At 40.5% G+C, this 22,780-nt stretch overlaps 1 protein-coding gene across 2 annotated transcripts in view; it reads right to left on the bottom strand.

Annotated features, from left to right (window-relative positions):
- Positions 1-3,225: 3,225 nt before the first annotated feature.
- Positions 3,226-22,780, bottom strand: part of MPPED2 (metallophosphoesterase domain containing 2) — a 198,764-nt gene continuing 179,209 nt past the window's right edge. For both annotated transcript variants that reach the window (XM_073658081.1, XM_073658080.1), the window contains exons 6-7: positions 11,163-11,276; positions 3,226-4,456 (exon numbers count right to left, since the gene is read on the bottom strand). In XM_073658081.1, coding sequence (XP_073514182.1) covers positions 4,338-4,456; positions 11,163-11,276 — 233 coding nt within the window. In that variant the 3' untranslated portion in view covers positions 3,226-4,337. The remainder of the gene's footprint in view (positions 4,457-11,162; positions 11,277-22,780) is intronic.

Raw genomic sequence — 22,780 nt, forward strand, 5'->3', positions numbered from 1 at the left:
TTTTGTGCAGTTTCCAAAAATGACTTTTTATCCATCATTACAAGATCTATAGAGGGACCGTAACTGTTTTTTAATTGAAGTGCACTAGATAAAGGTTCTCCTCCTAAATACCCTTTCTACCCTCATCTCATGTCCTGTTTGGCTTTAAGCACCAGGATTGGTTGTAGAATTCCTTTGCTCTCTTTTGCCGTCAATCCCTACTGGTGGTATGCTGTTTTTTCACATGTGGAGACAGAGATGAAAATCATATTTATTATTTCAATGTTCTTAGGTGGACATCCCCATTAAAGAAACACTTTAGAAAAAGCAATGATACAATTAGGGAAATTTACAAGACGACATGATATAATTAGGGAGATTCACTAAATAAGTAATCTTTAGACAGTGCAAAAGTTGTTAATAAATTTGATTCATCTTTTGGAACAAGGGGTCTCATCTTGGGTCAAACCTCTTCTATGAACCACATTTCCTTATTGAGTCTAGAGTATATAATGAATATACAAGGCAGGTAAGACAGTTTTATGGGAAAACATGTGCCATAATTCTAGTGCAATTAGCATATGTTATGCTTTGTATAGGGCCTATGGAGGGCATGGCACATGGATTCAAAGAACACCAAATGCACGGCCCCGTGAGCACTAAGTATAGGGCAGCATATCAGTGTTGTACTGGCTGCTCCTTAATATTCATACAATAATGCAGACATTTACATCGTTGATACTGAAATTGAATGAGCTTGCTAAAGCTAAGAATACAATAAAACAAATAAATAAAAGGAAAAAAAATAAAAATATACAACTGTTTTTATCACAGTAATCAATGGTTCATATTTTATTCTGGCATAGGAATAAGATAATTTTATACAGAACAACAAATTAATTATTTTTTATTCCTCCCTGCGTAGGCACAACAATTCAGTCATCTGTGATAATGAAAGCCCAATGCTAACTAGATCCGACACAAATACACATATTTATACAGGATACTGCTGATTCTACACTTGTTAGCGGAGACTTTCTTTTATGCCAGGCTGAGTCATACAGTATGTTTCATTTCCCTGCCCTCGTGTAGTCATAACATGGTTCATAGCTTATTACTCAAGTGCCCCTGAGCTGATAACAGCAGCCTGAGAGCACCTGGAACCGGAGTGACATTCACATCACACAAGTAGCAGGGCTTCTTGTACACAGGCATCAAAGCAATTAATTCAATATGCATTTTGTTAATGCAGATGAATAGAGATTAGAAGACATTTAATATGAAGGACTACGGTCGTGGCCAAAAGCTTTGAGACTAACACAAATTTTAGTTTTCAAAAAATTTGCTGCTTCAGTTTTTATAGCTACAATTTGTCTTAACTTTAGATTGTTATGATGAGTGATCAAAGGAATTGCAAAAAATTGCTAAATAATTCCTTGCCAGCAAAATGAACTTAATCACAAGAATCCCATTTCCACTAATTTTCAGAGCAGCCACAAAATGAGCTGGTGCTTAAAATCTTTGTCTTCTGTTAACCATGGTTACCTCCAAGGAAACGCAAGCAGTCATCAATGCTTGTATTAAAAGGGCTTTACAGGGAAGGACATTACTGCTTTTAAGATTTACCTTGTAACAGCTATTTTTCAGATCATCAAGAACTTTAAAAGAGAACCTGTCATCAGGATTTAGCCCTATAAACTAAAGGCATGGCCAAAATCCCTATAAACTAAAGGGATGGCCATAATGGCGCTGTGAAGCTGATTAATCTGATACCTGATGTGAAGGAATCCGATCAGTGGCTGTTGAATGCTCACCTTGTGAAGTTTTTATAAAATGACATCTTCTGTGCTTCAGGGCAGGACGTAGCGGCAGGGTCTTCTTCTGGTTCTCTGCAGGTCAAAACGTTTCGGCACAATTGTAAATTAATACATACAGGGGTTTCCTTGTTCTTTCAACCTGGCCATGGTGAAGAGTATACCAATTTTTGGAAAACCTAAAAAATAGGAGCTTTCTTTGTAATCTTACTGAAGACTTTTAAAAGAGGATTAGAACAACCCTAACCATATGCCATACTAGGTCATATGGAGGTCAAATAAAATTGTTCCCTTACTAAGGACCCCATCTGTTAACCAGTTCTGAACTGATGCAAAGTGTGACTCCTCCACAAGCTGTAACTGGAGCTGCCAGGACTCTGGACCGGGTCTGACCTCTAGAGATCAGAGCATCTTTCTTAATTCAAAATACTAAGTTGTATATATTTCTATTTTAAACACATTACGAGATGTAATTTTCAACTAGAGAAACCCTGTAACCCCATTTTATGCAGGGGATTTGTACAGTTGTGCTCAAAAGTTTACATACCCAAGCAGAATTTTTGCTTTCTTGGCCTTGTTTCAGAGAATATGAATGATAACAAAACTTTTTCTCCACTCATGGTTATTGGTTGGTTGAAGCCATTTATTGTCAAACTACTATGTTTTCTCTTTTTAAATCTTAATGACAATCAAAAACATCTAAATGACCCTGATCAAAAGTTCACATACCCTGGTGATTTTCGCCTGATAACATGCTCAAAATTTGACACAAATGGGTTTGAATGGCTACTAAAGGTAACATCCTCACCTGTGACCTGTTTGCTTGTAATCAGTTTGTGTGCATAAAAGCTGAGTGAGTTTCTGGGATCCAGACAGACTCTTGCATCTCTCATCCAGCCACTGATGTTTCTGGATTGTGAGTCACGGGGAAAGCAAAAGTCGTTCTGATCTTAGGACAGATTTTTGTTCAGCAGATTAAAATTGATGATGAATATACTTACCATCTGCCACTATGATGTTAATGCTAGCCTGCTGAACCATTGGTCTCTGGATACATAGCCCAGGCTTCCAGGGATGACATGTCGACACATGCGACTGCTGCAGCGGTAATTTGTCCACACAACATGGTGTCACTGGAGGCCAGGATATGGAGATTGGCAGCATGCTAGCATTGCCATATGAGCTACAATAAGGAGTAGACCAATATTTTAGGATATGGGGAAAAATGAACAAGAAATTAGTGACAGATTGACATGATGTAGATACAAAAAACAGCACAGTGGGTCAATTTCTGCAGTGTGTGGGAGAGATTTGAATAAGTCTTATCTACTTTACTCAGCTGCAGTTTTCTGAATATTGAGTTACAATTTCAGGACACTTTCAATGAAACATTTAGAGAACATAAGGAACACATAGAAAGCCATGCCCCATATTTAAAAATGTTGCAATTTTATTTGCATATAAAGGCGCTAGATATATATCACAATAAATGTAAAAGAAACAAATGGTTTTCTAAAGTCCATTAACAAGGTAGCAAAAAAAGAAAAAAAAATGGACAAGCCCTGGAAAAAAAAGCATTTACAGAGGTCAACAGAATAGAGCTTTTTGCGACAATATTTTTGTGCTAGCAAGATTGCATTTACACACAGTGCAAAATAAGAAAAGGTAAAAGTTAACAGGAAAAGGGGGGTTCAAGAATGTTTATAAAAGGGCAACAAAGCCCTTTTCATCGATTGTATTCATACATGCCTAAAAAATACACACAAATACTAGGAAGAAAAGGACACTTGTAGACGTGCCCCATCCTTCATAATTTAGGTTAGCTGTGTGCAACACTTTGATGTATTTTATTCTTTTGCAGATGCCTAAAACTGCCAATAATATTCCAACATTATGTAACACAGAAAAAATACTTATATATATAAATCCATATTTAAAAAGAGTTTTGCATTTACATGTTTTAATGTATGGCATACCATTTCTTTACAGCTGTTTCAGCCCCATACATAATAAAGATAAAAAATAATTTAATTAAAAAAAAACAGAAGCGCAAAAAGTAATGGATTAATAATAACAATAGGTGTACAAAGGTTTGCATTAACTAAAAACAAACTACAAAATGGAGAAAAAAAATGGAAAATGCACCTTGAGGTGATAGAAAAAGCACACAAATTCAATAACAATAAAAAAAATACAATTACACACAAAACAAATATTAGATTGTGCAAATCCCGGTGGTTAAAAAAAAATAGCTTATTTTTTTTTTTTAATTTAATGTGATGTACTGTATAGTTTGGGGACCTTCCTGGGATATGGACAATTTACAACAGAGTTCTGAGGACACAATAATAGCTGATAAATTAAGAGTAGACTTAAAAAAAATGTTGAATTTTTTTTGTACCAAAGCTGAAAGAAAGATGAGGAAAAACAGCTTTAAATAGTTACAAACACCAACAGAAATTGTTTTATTATTAAAATTAAATAGGGAATAAAATGCAGCTATCAGTTTATAGACCCATTTTTTTCCCGAAGTGCAAAGGGTCTTCATGATCCTTGGGGATTGGGAAGGTCAAAAATAATGGGAGGGTTGGTTGGTTGAAAGCTGACTGTACACGTTGAGGCATTGATGTACGTTGTGTAACCATCAGTCATAATCCCGTAACCTGCAAAAAGAAGGTTATATTGTAATACAGGCAAGTGAGGTGGAACAACTGCACAAGCCTCAAGCCAGAATGCTATAAGCTACGGCATGGAAATAAAGTCGAGCCATAATCCTCTTTACACAGAGTAAGGAGCTTTCATTTTTAGATTCTTACAAACACAACATGCAGCCTTAATAAGCAGAAAAATAACCACCCACTGTTTTCTTCTACGCTGTTGTCAAGTCATTGAAGGTATAATGTCCTCCCACCTAGTAAATCTGTGGTGGCCCATGAATACTTCCACTGACTACATTCCACTATATATACATAGACTAATACTTATGTTTTAAATCCTAAAGAATTTACTTCTGTGTTAACAGAAGACAATGTAGGCTTGATATAAGTATTTACATAAGACTTGTAGACTATCTACAGTACATCAAGATCTACAGTACATCAAGAAGAAGACCATACAACCATGAAGAAGACTACACCATTCAGTCAGTTTTCATATGGTCACAATGGTGTCCATTAGACAGACATTAACTATTCCATCTACATACATGGATGTTGTGAACAGCTCTCTTTGCATTAACCCCTTCACGACATCCACCGTACATGTATGGTGCTGCGGGAGGAGCGTTCTCGCAAACCGCTGCACATGCATGGTGGGACGATGGCGCAGGCTCACTCCGAGCGCCAGCGTGATCAAAAGCGGGTGTCAGCGCTACATGACAGCTGACACCCTGGGAGAACACCCATGATCGGTGTTAGCAGAGGGAGGGAGCCCTCTCTGTTCCGATCGGTACAACGCGATTGCGATCAAGTTATACCAATGGTCTTCATTGTGACCCCTGGCCGAAAGATGGCCGTGGGGTCACCCAAGTACAGTCGCCTGTAAGCTCCTGCTCAGAGCAGGAGCTGACATCTCCTCCCTGTGATCACTGAGCTAATGCCCCGCAATGTAAAAACATTGCAGTGTATTAGATCAGTGATCGGGACAGGTAACATTGATGTCCCATCCAGAGACAAGGTAAAAAACTACAAAAAAAAACGATTTTAAAAATTGTAAAAATAATAATAAAGAAAAAAAACACAAAATAAATAAAAAATGAAAAAATATGAATCCAATAAATACATATATTTATGTAAAAACAAAAATAAACAAATAAAAAGTACACATATTTGGTATCGCCGCTTCTGGAACGACCTGACCCATCAAACTGTCACACTAATTAACCTTCAGTGAACACCGTAAAAAAAATAAATAAATAAATAACATGGCAAAAAACAATGCTTATTCATCATACTGCCAAACAAAAAGTGGAATAAAAAACAATCAAAAAGTTGATTGCAAATAAAAATGGTACCACTGAAAATATCATCTTTTCCTGCAAAAAAACAAGCAGACATACAGCTCCAACAGCAAAAAAAAAAAAAAGTTATAGCTCTCAGAATAAAGCGCTGCAAAAAAATTCCCTTTTCCATGAATTAGTTTTTATTGTGTAAAAGCGCCAAAATATAAAAAAATTATTTAAATGTGGTATCGCTGTAAACGTACTGATGCAAAGAATAAAGCTGCCTTATCAATTTTACCACACTGTGAACGGCATAAAATAAACCCCCCCAAAAACAATTCCTGAATTGCAGTTTATTGCTCATTCAGCCACCAAAAATTCGTAATAGAAAGGAATCAAAAAATGTTGTGTGGCCGAAAATAGTACCAATAAAAATGTCAACTTGTCCCGCAAAAAACAAGCCCTCACGTAACTATGGTCGGCAGAAATATAGAAAAATTATAGTTCTCAAAATATGATGAAAACTTTGTTTCGCAAAAAAAAACATCTTTTAGTGTGTGACAGCCGCCAAACATAAAAAAACAATATAGATCTGGTATTGTAATCGCACAGACCCAAAGAATACAGTCGTCTAATCACTTATACCGCACGAGGAATGGAGTAAAAAATAAATGAAACCAATTCTTCACCTGCGTTGTGCGGAGATTTAGACTGAAACCACAAATGTAAGTGCTCAGTGTAGAGTGCCGAATAAATGTGATCTAAAATGTTAGGTAAAATGTTCCCAATAAAAGCTTTAACTCAATCCACAAAAAAAGCAGAGCCATTGTGGTAACACAAAGGCTCTTGAAAAGCGCTCTGGCTCCTTGCCCCCCAAAAGAAATACAGCAAATTCAGCACTTCCAAACCCAAATACCGCCCTCCCTTCTGAGTCCCACAGTGTGCCTCAACCCCATTTAGTGTCCACGTTTGGAATTTCTGTAGTGATGAGAGCCCATTTAATTTATGGCGTCCATGTCTCCAGAAGCATGAGCTGGGCACAATGTATGGGTACTACAATGTACTGGTCACTACAATGGCAGATTTGCAATTTTCACAAACCAACATCCACTATTGTTGGTTTCTGGAAAACACCCATGGAGCCAAAATCAGCACTGCACCTGTAGACAAATTTCTCAGAGGTGTGTAATTTCCAAAATGGAGTCACTTGAGGGGGGATTCTTCTCTTCTGGCACTTAGGAGCTCTGTACATGGAGTCAGCAAACTATACTACGATAATTTGTTCTCCAATAGTCAAGTAGCGCTCCTTCCGTTCAGAGTCACGCCATGTGGGTAAGCAGAACAGTACAGCCACATTTGGGGTATTGACATGTTCAGCGGAAACTGAGTGACAAATTTTGGTGTAATTTTCACCCATTTCCCAGTGTAAAAATGTAAAATCTGGGGCTAAAACAAAATTTTTGTCGTAAAAAGGTAATTATTTTTTCTTCACTGCCCATTGGTATGAAATTCTGTGACAGATGTGTGGTGTCAATATAATCACTGCACCCCTAGATTAATTCATTGAGAGGTGTCATTTGTAAAATTAGGTCACTTATGGGGGGGGGGGGGGATTGCTGGTCTGTCACCTCAGGGGCTCTGCCAACGTGACTTGGAACCCTCAAACCATTCCAGCAAAATGTGCACTATAATTTGGTGCTCCTTCCCTTCTAAGCTTTGCCATGTGCCCAAACAGTAGTTTTCAACCACATATGGATTATCTGTGTACTCAGGAGAAATTGCACAACAAATTGTATGGTCCATTTGCTCCCGTTACCCTTGTGAAAATAAAAAATTGGGGGTTGAAGCAAGATTTTTTCGCCGGAAAAATTTATTTTCTCTTTTCACGGCTCAACGTTATACAATTCTGTGTAGTACTTGTAGGTTCAAGGTGCTCACTACACTTCTAGACCCCTTCCTTGAGGGGTTTAGTTTACAAAATGGGGTCACTTGTGGGGGGTTTCCACTGTTTAGGCACATCAAGGGTCCTGAAAACACAACATGGAATCTGCTATCTTTTGTAGCCAATTTTGCGCTCCAAAAGTCAAATGGCGCCTTGTGTGCAATTCATCAAAGGATTCGTGTCAGAATTCTGGAGAAAAAAGCTTTGAACACTAGGGGTTGTGCCTAAATTTTGCGACTATTGACGTCTACATATCAGTTTCTCCCAGCTGGGCGGAGCTGGGACGAGACAGGGGACAGGTTACACCACCGACTAGTCAAATTGATGACAAGTGGTGGCATTAGCTACTCCACAAATCTTAGTCCAGCAGGGGTTAGGATTTGTGGCAAGGCACACATACAAGTGTAAGTTCAATGCTCTCAGTTCATGAAGAGGTGTAAACCTCTTTATGAATCAAGAGCATCTGACTCCAGCACACCCCTTCATCAAGACCGACAAACTACGCCAGTCTTGATGAATTACTTTTTCTAATATAGGCCCTACGACAAAAAAAGTTCTATAAAATCATTAAGAAAGAGGACAGGAACTCTAGTGTCACCTAATGGATTTAGCAATCCTAAAAGTAAATATTACATGACTTAGGATAAAAGGCCAAACCAAAAACTCCATTTGCAGACATGTTTTGGAGCGTTTGCCCCTTATAAGTTTAAAGTAGGAGCATTTGTTTGGCTGGGTGAGAAGCCTGTAAAAAGGGACACAAGGTGTAAACACGTGTATGCAAATAGAATTTCTGGTTTGGTGTTTTATCCTAAGTTATATGGTAAAGCTTGTTAAGGGTTGATATTAACTTTTATAATTGCGGCTTCCAACAGGTGGCACTAGATTTCCTGTCCTTTTCTTCTCTGAAAAAGAAAGTTGCATATTTAAAATTACCAAAAAAGCATTGCCTGTCCTATAAGTCTCCTTACGCTGACTTGGTGCTCTCCACAAGGAGAAACATTGCCTGTTAGATACCCTATAAAAGTACTGTATTTGACTTTTCAATTAAGGTCCTGGATTCAAATCCCACCTAAGACAACATCTGCAAGGAGTTTCTATGTTCTCCCCGTGTTTGGTGGGTTTCCCCCAGGTTCTCTGGTTTCCTCCCACACTCCAAAGACATACTGATAGGGAATGTAGATTTTGAGCCCCAATGGGGACAGTGATGATAATGTCTGTAAAATGCTGTGGAATTAATGGCGCTATATAAGTGAGTAAAATAAATAAATACAATAGCAATTTAAAGTACATACAATAGTCCCAATTCATCAAGACTGGTGTTATTCACACCAGTTTTGATGTGGGGGCCTCTTAGAGCCAGAGGAGCCGGTGTCATAAAGAAGTAGATGCCTCATTCGGGGACAGAAGATTTGTGGTATAAGGTACACCGCAGCTCATCATGAACTAGATGAGCGGACTAGATGAGCAGGCATCGCCACACCCTGTTCCTCCTGTATCCTGCCCAGCTCCACCAAAAACCCGTCAAAAGTTTGTGTAACCTCACATTAATAAAAAAAATCCACAAAATTTTTGCACAAAGTTTTTTACGCCAATCTGGTGTAAACACTGATGAATCTGTACCAATGTTTTGATAACTTTTTATTTCTCATTGTGTTTATTGATTGGGTTAATTAATTTTATATTTTGATGTGACTGTGCCTGTAAAAGTCCAGTCTATCTAATATGTTTATGTTTAGTCTCTATTTTAATGGGAAAAATAATGAAATGTTTATATTTTTAAAAGCTTTCTTCTTTTTTTTAGTCTAACTAGGAACTTGAACCTGTAATTGTCCGATTGTCTACACTATACATTGCAATGCCACTGTATTGCAGTATATAGTGAAAATCTGTCTCCTATGGAGGTCAATCTGTGACTGAGTTTTACAGGAGTATCAAGACGGTAGCGAATGGGGTCATCAGTAGGCCCCTGGCTGTCATGGTGACCCATTGGTTCCCGCGATTGCATCGCAGGGGCCGGTGGGAACAACAGTGCACGCGACCATGTATAAGGCTAGCAGCAGGGATCAGAGCTCAGAGGCACAGATGCCGGCTATGTAATATAGCTGGTGTTATCTCTTGTGGAGAGAGCTCAGCTCCTGAACCTTCTCTACATGTATGTCATTGTCTGGGTGACCACATGAATGTCAATCAGTGTTGTGTATGGATTAAAAATGTCTAGGATAATTGTTAGAGATGTGCAAAAAGATTTGCATCAGCCTGGTCCGGTGTATATTTCGGTACTCCGTGGCACCTAAACTACAGCAGTGCAAACTACCACTAATGGAACATGAATGCTGGCATCCTAGGTGCTTCTTGCGATTACTAGGTCCTTGTAATGTCATGACATTGTGCGAGCCACAGAAAAAATAAATATCCATGACGGGCACCCTTGTAATTCAAGGGGATCTGTCAGAATCAATTTGGACATTGATTCAGCATAGTTATGAGATGAAAAAACTAATTTTTCTATAACAAAAGAAGTTTCAAGGTTAAAAGAATTGGGTTAACTGTACGTAAAATTTATTATGCAAATTGCCTCTTCAGAGAGGAAGCGAATCAGAACTCTATAGCGCCACCTGTTGGAAGCAATCCTATAAGTCACTATCAACCCTTTAACGAGTCGTGCAATATGACTTAGGATAATAGCCAAATCAGAATCTCAATTTGCAGACACGGTGTTTTGGGCTGTTGTCCCTCATCAGTACAAAGTATGAGAACTGATTTGGCTAGATGAGAGGCTCTGGACTGAGGTCTAAGGGGTAATGTTTCTCCTTGTGGAGAGTGACATACCGGCTCTGGTATGCCAGTGTAAGGAGGTTTATTCGCCGTGCAATGCTCCTCTGGGAAATTAAATAAAACATGCAAATTGCCTCTTCAGAGAAGAAGAGGAGTAGAACTCTATAGCGCCACCTATAATTTATAACACTTTGCAGTATACCCAACATTTAAATTCTGTAGGTTGAGAGCATATGTTGTTGCGCTCTTGACCAGGGAGGTCAGCAGCTGCTATAGACCACACAGCATGGCAATCAGCTGCAGTGGTTGGGTAAACTAAAGGTAACTGTACATGATGTCCATACATCACATTACACATATAGACATCATGCAAGAACCCAGCATCGGTAGGAACGCAATGGAATTCAAAGAATTAGTATATTGCAAAGTTTAAGTATATTAGGCCAGTTCTTTTAACCAGGATGCCATTGTTGAGACTCCGTTTTTCCCAGAGTGGAGAGCTACTGCAAAAAAGCTTGACTTGCTTCAGATCCCTCAGCAGGACTATGTATTATGTGCATTGCCACATTTCTCTGTTAGTGCCTGCAGCTGATCATATGCAGATCCTCCTCTACAAAAGAGGTTGTCCAGATGGGACAGCTCCTTTAAATGACCAATTTATCTCTACTACATCTACAGAGAAACAATTGACAGTTGTTAGCCATGTACTTACCTTCATGGATTCCACCAAATACATGCAACTTGGGCCTGACCCTCCTTTGCACTGTGTTGAGAAGTTCTACACATCCAACCCTCTGTAATTCTTTAGGGACCCAGTCCCGGAAACCTAATGCACATAAAAGATAAGAAAAGAAAAATAAAACATCAGTATACTTAACATTCTATAATAAAAGGTGGTTCTTGCTTCTAGGAGCCTTTGCTGGAAACCATAATTCATGAAAAGGTTTATTACAATATCTGTTATAGAACACCGGCCATTAAACACCAGCAGAATGCTTTTAAGGAGTCTTCGCTTTATCTTAGAGAGACCCCAAACATGGAACGTTCTGACAGAGATAATGAACATTTTCTTTTCCGACCAGCTTGATTTATAAAAGCAAGGGTGATAGAATTAACTTTATTCCTCGGAGTTCCTCTCCGTTTTTTCCCAGCAGTAACCTAATTATTTAGCCGTTCCCTTATCCTCTTCTCTCATTTCATTTTTTTGCAGGCTCTTCCTTAATTGCATTTTTTTCTCATTTAGCCGGGAATATATTGGAAAGGATGTTTAATATCTCAGCTTTATCATGCACCCAGCAATCTTCTTTTCTCTGTCTTTACAAGTCACAGGACCACCGCTTTCTACTGCCGCAAACACAACTACTCCAGAATACTCAGCTATTCTCTACAATGGAAGAGCTGGGAACGGAAATGGTGCAATGGAATGAAACATTTTCCAAAGTCAGTGATGTGATCAGATCTAAACTAGTTATTACAGGGATAATACCAATACTCATTAACAGGCTAAAAGCTTCTAATAGTTAAGGTAATCGGAAATAGTCATTGACTGCCTGAATGGGTGAAAGTTTCAGGCAAATGTGGAAAAATGCTGCAAAGTAGGAATGATTTAAAAAGAGAAGTATTAATAGCTTAACTGTATCAATTAAAATGCAAAGTGAATGAATAAAAGATAAATCTAAATGAAATCAATATTTGGTGTGACCGCCGTTTGCCTTCAAAACAGGATCAGCTCTTCTAGGTACACTTGCACGCAGTTTCTGATGGAACTTTGCGGGGAGAATGTTGCAAACATCTTGGAGAACTAACTACAGATCTTCTGTGGATGCCGCATGTGGAGATCCTTCCATCTTTTCATGTAATCCCAGATAGACTCAATGAAGTTGAAATCAGGGATCTGTTGGGGTCATATCATCACTTCCAGGACTCCTTGCTTTTCTTCACATTGCCGGTAGGTTTAGGCTCATTGTCCTGCTGCAGAATAAATTTGGAGCCAATCAGACTCCTTTCTGATGGTATTATGATAATTAAGTATTTGCCTGTATTTTCTTGGCAGAGACAAATATTTACTATCTGTCCTCATCACATCATCTTATCCCACAAGTTATAGACAGTAAATGAACAGTAAATGATCTTGTGCTCAGATTCTGGACAGTCTATGGAAGTGTTAAATGCATTGTGAGGAGCACTGGCTACAGAAAGTGTTATGAACATGGCAGCACAAAGGTTAAAATCACAGACTTTCAGAAACTTAAGTGAATGCCTAGCAATGAAGTCACAGCTAATTGATGGCTCTTACAGTTTAAGAGCCACTTAGTTCTACAGTTAATGTAGAGAATCCATAAAAGTGAACATCAATTATCACACAAACTACCCAAGAAGAAGTAAGAAAAAGCATTTGAGATGGAGCAGCTTACATATCTATACATCTCTTTCATATTGTACCAATTGGGCATTGATATATACAGTATATATACACACACATAAACGTATATACACATATATACACTCCTCAACATTGAAATTGCAACCTCAAGATGGAAAAGTCTTGGAATTGTAGAACTCAGGATGGATACACATGTTACTGATATGTAATGATGCAAAAAAATAGAAACAAAATTTTCATAACATCTCAATTTATTCAGTATTGAATATGACCACCACGCGCAGAAATCTTCGCACTTACAAGTCTTGGCTGCTGTCAATGAGGTTATTAAAAAGCCCTCCCATGAAGATTTTTTTTTAATCTGACATCTCAAATGAGCTTGACAGGAGAGAAAACCAGAGATGCTGCAGACTATGGTAGTGCGTTTAGTCCATGCATGATGCTTACGAGCAACTTCCAGCCTGCCATTACCATGTTTAAAGATAGCTCTTTGGAGACTTTGGACACCAATAATTACATGATTCATCCATTCTGTACTGCAAGTGAAATTGGATGTCACATACTAAATCAAAGGCATCAAACGGTGTCTACAAAACCATGAGAAGGTGTTTGCATCACATTGAGATAGAAGCCAGATGTCCACCTGAAACATGGACAAGGGACGGCCATAGGACGAGGGGTACAGCAGCAATCAGCAGACTCACACAAATATTAGATACTAAAATATAAATATTTACTAAACAGTTTATAAAAAACAAAGGAAAGGTTGGTAGGTAAACAGCGTATAAATAACAAATACGATGACAGCATTTACTCTAAATAACACCGACTAAGAGTATTCACAGGCATACTTAACAGAATAAACAGTTATATGCAAGCAAAATACATGCGATTAACCCTTTCTATGCATAAATTCACAAAACGACAGTGTTCTGCCAGCACTTCAGTAATCGCCTACCTGGAGCAGTTTTTGAAGTGTCTCTTACAGAAGAGGCCGTTTCTCTAACTAACTAGACCTCTATAAAGTTATTTATGCACATATATATTGAGATATAAGATGGTACCGGTACGTCCTCAGACTGAAATAGAAGGGTCCTTGCTGGGTTGAGTCCCAAATAATCAGAAACGCTGACTTGAATCTCTTAAGGAATGCCGATCTCTCCAACGCAGGGCTTCTCTAAGTCCTTAGAGATAGAACCTCAACGTGGCCTAGCCCAAGATGCTGTGTCCTTGGTTGTCCTCACCAAGTCGGCACATGTCAAGACGAACAACGTGTCCCAGAGTCACCAAAAACAGATCACGAGTCTCACCGCTGTATCCAGACCTGTTTCCAACGATGCGCAGCTTCACTTCCACCTTGAACTCCCCTATCAACTTTCACCAACTGCCAAACCCCCACTCTGCAACTCTGGCCTCTCCACTGCCATCTACTGGCCAGATCATATATTACATCACAAATCTCCAACAATACAGCGAATTGTGATTAACCCTTACACAACTATAGATGTACCATTGACCAGATGACACTGCTCTGAAAGGTCATCATGGAGCAGAGCAAGATGGAAATGGAGGTTTATCCTCTTCGGCGATGAATTCCCCTTTTTTGTCTTGGATATAATGATTGTTATGATCTGCAACATGAACTAAGGAAAGATAGGGGAAAGCTGTCCCTACAGTAAGACTAAGCTGAATCCCTACGATGTAGCGGGCTGCCTGTTCCTAGCGAACAGACCCGCCTTAGTCCTCGGCTAGTCTGAACGAAGACCTATAGCATAAGGGGAGGGGTCCCTAAAAGAACCAAGGACTGGGACAAAAAATGGGACACCTCCTAAACAGAGAAGTAGTTGCAGAACACAAAAAGACAAACTGACAAAAAGGTACTAGAGGTCCCAGAAGGACCAAGCGAACTGACAGAGAAAGGCACAGAAGTACCTGGCTAGAGAAACAGTCAAACACTGAAGTCCAGCACAGCCAAAAGGGCGGAGCTGGAATATAAAGGCACGGTCATGTGACCGCAAAACACAAGATGGAAAAAACAAACAGGAGGGTTCTAATAATGATAAGCAGAGAATGGTCTAGAGTGGACAATGCCTTCACATGGGTATGTCACACTGTTCCTACTCCCAGGATTATGGTATGGAAGGGCATAATGTACAGTAACTGGGCCACTTTAGTCTTCATTTCAGATAAACTAACAGCTCGGCGTTACATTAGTTTGGTTGTGGTTGTGTCCCAGGAGCCATTTTTCAACATGACAACACCAGGCCACATGCGGTTTGTGCTACTATGAGCAGACAGAACCGCCTAAATGTGTGACCATGACCCGCAGCATCTCCGGACTTGTTTCCCATCAAGCACATCTGGGACAACATTGGTTGGCAATTGCAAAGTGAGTTGCCAGCAGCAGATTTTGATGATTTCCTCAAGTGCATTCAGTGAGGCAGAACATTCCACAGGCAACTATTAATGACCTCACTAACTGCAGCCAAGACATGTAAGTGTGGGCGTTTGTGTGTGTAGTGCTCATACTTGATACTGAATAAATCTAGAGGTTTTAAAAATTTAGTTTCCATTTTTCTTCATCTGCATATCATGTGTATTTATTCTTGGATTTACACAACTTTTCCATTTTGGTGTTGCAACACTCAATGTCATTCAGTACAACGTGAAATGCTCTTTGCTAGGCAGATTCATCATTGATGTTGCTACAATTTTCGGGATTAATATTCTCCTATGTAGTGACTTTAGTATTTATGGCTTATTCACTATACATTTTATACACTATAAAAGTTATCTTTCTGTTGTAAATATTTATTTTTCTCAAAATAGCGTGAAAAGCGTGAGTCTATTGAAAGAATTTGGTGCATAAAACATCAGCGATTATTATAAGACAGAAAATTAAAAGTGACTTCAATAAATTGCAAATGATGAATTGGGCCAATTGTGTCCCGAGTTCTAGACTTGGACTGCATGACTGGTTTGCACAAAGGCAACCCGTCCAAGGCTGGGGTCTATTGGTGAGGTTTGTGCCAAGGTGCTCACAATGTAATAAATAAGTAGTCTTTAGTTTCATGAGCATTATGCCATCAGCTTCATTATTATACAACTTTCTATTATACTTTATTATTTTTAAGACCAATTCTTCATTATTTTTAAGGTCTGCAGAAAATCCCTCATGACGAAATACTTTCCACAGATTAAATATTTGTATACAGTCTAGATAGCAATTGGCAACAGTCTCTCCTGAAGTGTATATTCAATCTGCAATGATTAAAGGGGGTGGGGTATGTCCTCTTTGGATATGTTTTTTGGGGGACCAGGAGGGTGGGGGTTAATTGATAATACTCTTATCACAGGGAGTCCTGATGCTGAAACCCAGGGTAATAGGCAGTAATACTGTGAAACATACCCAGTCAGTTTGCCGCAATGCTATTTCTAAAAGAAAGAAAATTAAAGGGGCAGGATGAACCCTCCTAAGCCGTCTATATGGTCATGCAGGACAATTAGAAAGTTGAATAAAATGATACCTTGATATCTGCGATCCCATATCTTATTCCAGAGAAATCCATGTTTTTCTTATATTATTATTATTATTTATTATTATAGCGCCATTTATTCCATGGCGCTTTACATGTGAAAAAGGGGTATAATACAAGAACAATTACAATAATCTTGAACACAATGTGACAGCGACTGGTACAGGAGGAGCGAGGACCCTGCCCGCGAGGGCTCACAATCTACAAGGGATGGGTGAGGATACAGTAGGTGAGGGTAGAGCTGGTCGTGCAGCAGTATGGTGGAGCGGTGGTTACTGCAGGTTGTAGACTTGTTGGAAGAGGTGGGTCTTCAGGTTCCTTTTGAAGGTTTCCACGGTAGGCGAGAGTCTGATACGTTGGGGTAGAGAGTTCCAGAGTAGGGGGGAAGCACGGGAGAAATCTTGTATACGGTTGTGGGAGGAGGAGATAAGAGGGGAGTAGAGAAGGAGATCTTGTGAGGATCGGAGGTTGCGTGCGGGTAAGTAACGGGAGACTAGGTCAGAGATATATGGAGGAGACAGGTTGTGAATGGCTTTGTATGTCATGGTTAGGGTTTTGAACTGGAGTCTCTGAGCAATGGAGAGCCAGTGGAGAGATTGACAGAGAGGAGAGGCCGGGGAATAGCGGGGGGACAGGTGGATTAGTCGGGCAGCAGAGTTTAGGATAGATTGGAGGGGTGCGAGAGTGTTAGAGGGGAGGCCACAGAGCAGGAGGTTGCAGTAGTCAAGGCGGGAGATGATGAGGGCGTGCACTAGTGTTTTTGCAGATTCATGGTTGAGGAATGTGCGGATCCGGGAGATATTTTTGAGTTGGAGTCGGCAGGAAGTGGAAAAGGCTTGGATATGTGGTTTGAAGGAGAGTTCAGAGTCCAGGGTTACCCCAAGGCAGCGAGCTTGAGGGACTGGGGAGAGTGGGCAGCCATTGACGTTGATAGATAGGTCAGTTGGGGGGGTTGAATTAGATGGTGGAAAGATGATGAATTCTGTTTTGTCCATGTTAAGTTTTAGAAATCTGGCAGAGAAGAAGGATGAAATAGCAGACAGACATTGTGGGATTTTGGTTAGTAAGGAGGTGATATCGGGTCCAGAGAGGTAGATCTGTGTGTCATCAGCATAGAGGAGATAATGAAAGCCATGAGATTCTATGAGCTGTCCCAGGCCTAAGGTGTAGATGGAGAAGAGCAGCGGTCCTAGAACTGAACCTTGGGGGACACCGACAGATAGGGGGCGAGATGAGGAGGTGGTGTGTGAGTGGGAGACACTGAATGTCCTGTCTGTTAGGTATGAGGAGATCCAGGATAGGGCCAAGTCTGTGATGCCGAGAGATGAGAGAATCTGTAGTAAGAGGGAATGGTCCACTGTGTCAAAGGCAGATGACAGGTCTAGGAGGAGGACAGAGTAGTGTCACTTAGATTTGGCAGTTAGTAGGTCATTGGTGACTTTAGTCAGTGCAGTGTCAGTAGAATGGTGCGGTCGGAAACCAGATTGTAGGCGGTCGAAGAGGGAGCAGGAGGAGAGGTGGGAGGACAGCTCAGAGTGGACATGTTGTTTCAGTAGTTTTGAGGCATAGGGGAGAAGTGATATGGGGCGATAGCTAGACACAGAGGATGGGTCAAGGGAGGGCTTTTTGAGGATGGGTGTGATTGAGGCATGTTTGAAGCATGAAGGGAAGACACCAGTTGTTAGTGACAGGTTGAAGAGGTGGGCTAGGGCTGGGATGAAGATAGTGGTAAGGTTTGGGATGAGGTGGGATGGGATTGGGTCAAGTTTACAGGTGGTGAGGTGTGATTTGGAGATTAAAGAGGAAAGTTGATCTTCAGAAATGGTGGAGAAGGTGGTTTTGGAAGAAGAGGGTTGAGTAGGTGTGGGGAGGGGCTGTAGGCAAAAGCTTTGTCTGATGGTGTCAATCTTCTGCTTGAAGAATGAGGCAAAGTCTTCGGCTGACATAAGAGGAGAGGGAGGAGGCACTGGGGGATGGAGGAGAGAATTGAAGGTGTTGAATAGTTGTTTGGGGTTGTTAGAGAGGGAGGATATGAGAGATGCAAAGTATGTTTGTTTTTACTGCAGTGAGTGTGGACTTGAAGGTAGTGAGGGACTGTTTGAATGCGATGAAGCGCTCATTGGAGTGGGACCTTTTCCATCTACGCTCAGCAACCCTGGAGGCCCGTCGCAGTTCTTTAGTTAGGCTGGTGTGCCAGGGTTGTCTGTTGATTGTGCGAGCCTTGGTATGTGTGAGGGGGGCGACCGAATCGAGAGCTGCAGCGGCGGTTGTGGTGTTGTATAAAGTGGCAGCAACATCTGCATCATGTAAGGAACTAATGTCTGTAAGAGGCAGGAGGAATTCAGAGAGTGAGTGTAGGTCAAGGTGTTTGAGATTTCTGCGAGGGTATGCATGTTTGTGGAGTGGGGATTGTTGCCCTGGAGAGGAGAGAGAAGAGAATGTGAGTACGTTATGGTCAGAAAGAGGGAGAGGTGAGTTAGAGAGTTTAGATAGGGAACAGAGGCGGGTGAAGATGAGGTCCAGTGTGTGGCCGTCTTTGTGGGTGGGTGTGGAAGACCACTGAGTAAGACCGAAGCATGAAGTGAGGGATAGAAGCTTAGAGGCAGCTGAGAGGGAAGTGTGAGCTGTTAAGATCTATGGTCTGGACATGGATCTCCCCGAGAATCTGCCTCCAGAGCTTATATAAAACCAGAAGAGCAGACTGTCAGTCATTACATGTCTCATGCTGATTTTGCCCCCTTTCATTTAAAATAATCTTTGGAGGCCGATTCTCAGGGAAAACTATATCCAGCTCATTTACGTATAACAAAAATATTGACTTCCCAGGAATAAAACATCAGATCACAGTTATCAGTATCGTTTTATTCAGCTTCCTATGACCTGCATGCTCACATATACGGCTTAGGAGGGTTGATCCTACTGACAGATTCCCTTTAAGGATTACAATGTTCCTAATTAAATCAATGCCCCGACATGATGGATACTTCAGAGTAAGGTTCTATACGTAGGAGCTCTCTGCCGGCTAATAGATGAAGGTCCTGAAAGACCGGACAAGTCCTGTAAATGGCAGAACACACCTCAACTCTGACACAAAACCCTAACAAGCTCCGTTCTGATACATCTGTGATGGGGAGAGCTAGAAGTTTTCAAAAAATACACTTCTCTGATACATTTAGTGTAAAGAATGTGAACTCCGCTTTATAGATGAAGCTTTTTTTTAACTCAATTTTCTCTAAAACAACTAAAGATATTCCTTAATTGAAATCTAAAACCTCAAGCCTCCATGAACTCTTTTACTACCAGAGGAGATCACCACACAAGGATGGGGGGAGCTACAAGTACACAACAAAAAAATCTAAAAAGTGAGAGAAAGTAAGAGTTTTGCAGAAAGTGGGCCCTTTCTTGTTCTTCAATCGTATTAACCCACTGAATGCCTATACGAGAAGGCTAATCCTAGTGGAGTCTCAAAGAGGTTAAGGAAACTAAGCGATGTAGTTTGTCGCATCTTTGCAACATCTCAATTTACACAGCAGGGATTCTTCAATAAAAGGTAATTAAGAGAGATTGTGCTTTCAAAGCCCCACAAGAAAAACTTGTTACACTACATTGCTTTATGCAGATTTTTTAAGATAGAAATCTAACAATAAAAGCAGCCTCTACATTATAGGGGGCCCAGGAGGAAGACAAAACACTGTGCCGCAATGGTGCAAGACGTGGCTACTACAGTGACAGAAGATTACTGACTGTCTACGTAGCACATGTGAGAGCTCCACATCCCCGTGCAGAGCGGCTCCTGCTCCTCTCCTGAGTTACATGACCAGCTGTGAGCTCCTGGGTCATCTGTATGACAAGTGGCCCCAGTGGCTGCTCACAGGCACTAAAGATTATTTGGATTTGACATATGTACCGTTATTGATCCCTAAATTCAGGCAGTAGATCCTTGCCTATACCATACTATACATACAAAATTTGCAATTTAGGTAAAAAAAAATGTTTAAAATGTATTGATACAATAAAATGACAATATTCTGTACCAAAGTATTTCCTGAATGGTGGAACTGAAATAAACAACACTAACACCAAGATAAATATCATTTCTCTTATACTACTTGTATCTCTGGTTTCCTTGTGTCCTCGGAATGGAGAATAAGGTTTAACACATTCAAAAATCAGATACCATAGGGGCCTATGGTAAGTTCAGGAGGCAAGTAGGGGCTATAAGGGGTGGCTGTCTGTACGGGATGTAGTGTATGGTATAGGGCAGACTGCACTTATTGATGGCAGCCGCTATGTTCTTGGCCAGCCCCAGAGATACTTCTAATAAGATTGTGAGGCCCAGGATAAAGTATGCTCTTGACTTGTCAAGAGGAATGTGAAATAGATGGCTCACTAGGACCCCAGGACAAACAAGAACTGTATACATGTGTCCACATTCTGAATGTATTTACAAATTGTCTCTTCAGAGAGGAAGAGGACCAGAACTCTAGTGCCACTTACAGGAAGCAGTAATCCTAAAAGTCAACAGTGACCCTTTAATAAGCCTAATCACAAGACTTAGGATATAAGCCAGGACCAGAAACTCAATCTACAGACACTGTGTTTCGGGGTACTGCCCCTCATCAGTGCAAAGTGTGAGTTCTGGTTTGGCTGGATGAGAGGCATCAAATCGGTATCTAAGGGGTAACATTTCTCCTTGCAGTATTTTATGAAAAATGTGACTTTTTTGGCATTGAAAGGGTGACAAATATGCATATTTTTTCTAATCTTCAATTTATAAAAAAAATTATGTGAAAAGTGGACATAAGTAGAAATGAATGGTACAAAATCATGTCTTTCCATGAAATTCCAAATGTGTCAAGTTCAATAGAAAAGCCCATTTCAACACATTGGGTGCCAATCTCAGTAACTATTCTCTCCACATTGACTGGGGCAGAATATAAGTAGTAAATATAGGCTACTGCTTTTATTCTTCTTTATTTTACTCACTTATATTACACCATCATGTTCCCCAGCACTTTACAGACCTCATCATCACTGTCCCCATTGGGGCTCACAATCTACGAGGGTCAGTCAATAAGTAATGCCTCCTATTTTTTTTCTCCTTAAATAAGGTAGTTATGTTAAATATTCGAATTTGGCACAATTCCTCAAACCTTCTTCTCCAATCCACAGCAATTGCAACTTCCTGCACCAACAGGTGGCAGGACTGTATCCGTTTGCAAAATGGCTGACATCGATGTTCGTATTAGACAACGTTCTGTGACTGAATTCTTGCATGCAGAAGGTGAAACGCCCATTCGAATTCATGAGAGACTGAAAAATGTGTACGATGATGCAACAGTGGATGTCAGTACTGTTAGACGATGGGTTCGTTGCTGTAACACAGCTGAAGGGCCATCAACGTTGGCTGACAAAATGCGGAGTGGCAGGCCAGTAACCGCAGTGACTCCAAGCAACATTCAGCGAGTCGATGACATCATTCGTGGTGACCGCCGGGTGACTGCAGATGAATTGTGTGGCATTATCTGCCTCAGTAAAGGCAGTGTGATGAAAATTATTGGACAACTGGGATACAGAAAAGTTTGTGCGCGGTGGGTCCCAAGAATGCTTTTTACCATGCTGGAATACATGCCCTTGGTAAACGGTGGACCAAGACTGTGGGAATGGATGGAGATTATATTGAAAAGTGACAAATGAATCGTTAATGTTGTGGTTTTCAACCTATGTAATTGCATTTGAATTTCTTGCCAATTTAAAAGGAGAAAAAAAATAGGAGGCATTACTTATTGACTGACCCTCGTACATTCCCTATCAGTCTGTCTTTGGAGTGTGGGAGGAAACCGGAGAACCTGGAGGAAACCCACGCAAACATGGGGAGACATACAAAATCTTTGCAGATGTTGTCCTTGGTGGGATATGAACCCAGGACCCCAAAGCAATAGTGTTAACTACTGAGCCACCATGCTGCTTTGATGTGACTTGGCCTCAGTACTGGTATGTCAGGTCACAGAAGGAAATGCCTGTCCCAGGTTTATGCACGCATGTGACATTTAGAGTTGTTTGGAGCCATTATATTGGGCCGTGTACATCCAGACCTTACTTTTGCGGATCACCATATGGTGACACATGAAGCCCCAATAGCGCCATAATTTGGAACTACAAGCTTTCCAAGTACCTCAGTACAGCCTCGGTGTATGCAGCTCTGCCATGTGCACAAAGCTTGTTATGTGCTTCGTTTCGGACTAAATTCAAGCAATGCCTGCATACCCATGTACTCTGCCAAAGTAATATATCACCCTGTTTAATTCTCTGAATGACTGCATTTCCAGTCCTGCCTTACTGGTACCCCACAAAGGCTGACACATGAATGCAGGGTGCACCACATGGGCAGCAGATGGAGCTAGTGCCAGA

This window comes from Phyllobates terribilis, unplaced genomic scaffold (genome assembly GCF_046119375.1).
Source record: "Phyllobates terribilis strain yellow unplaced genomic scaffold, ASM4611937v1 Scaffold_13__5_contigs__length_258822181, whole genome shotgun sequence".
NCBI lineage: Eukaryota > Metazoa > Chordata > Amphibia > Anura > Dendrobatidae > Phyllobates > Phyllobates terribilis.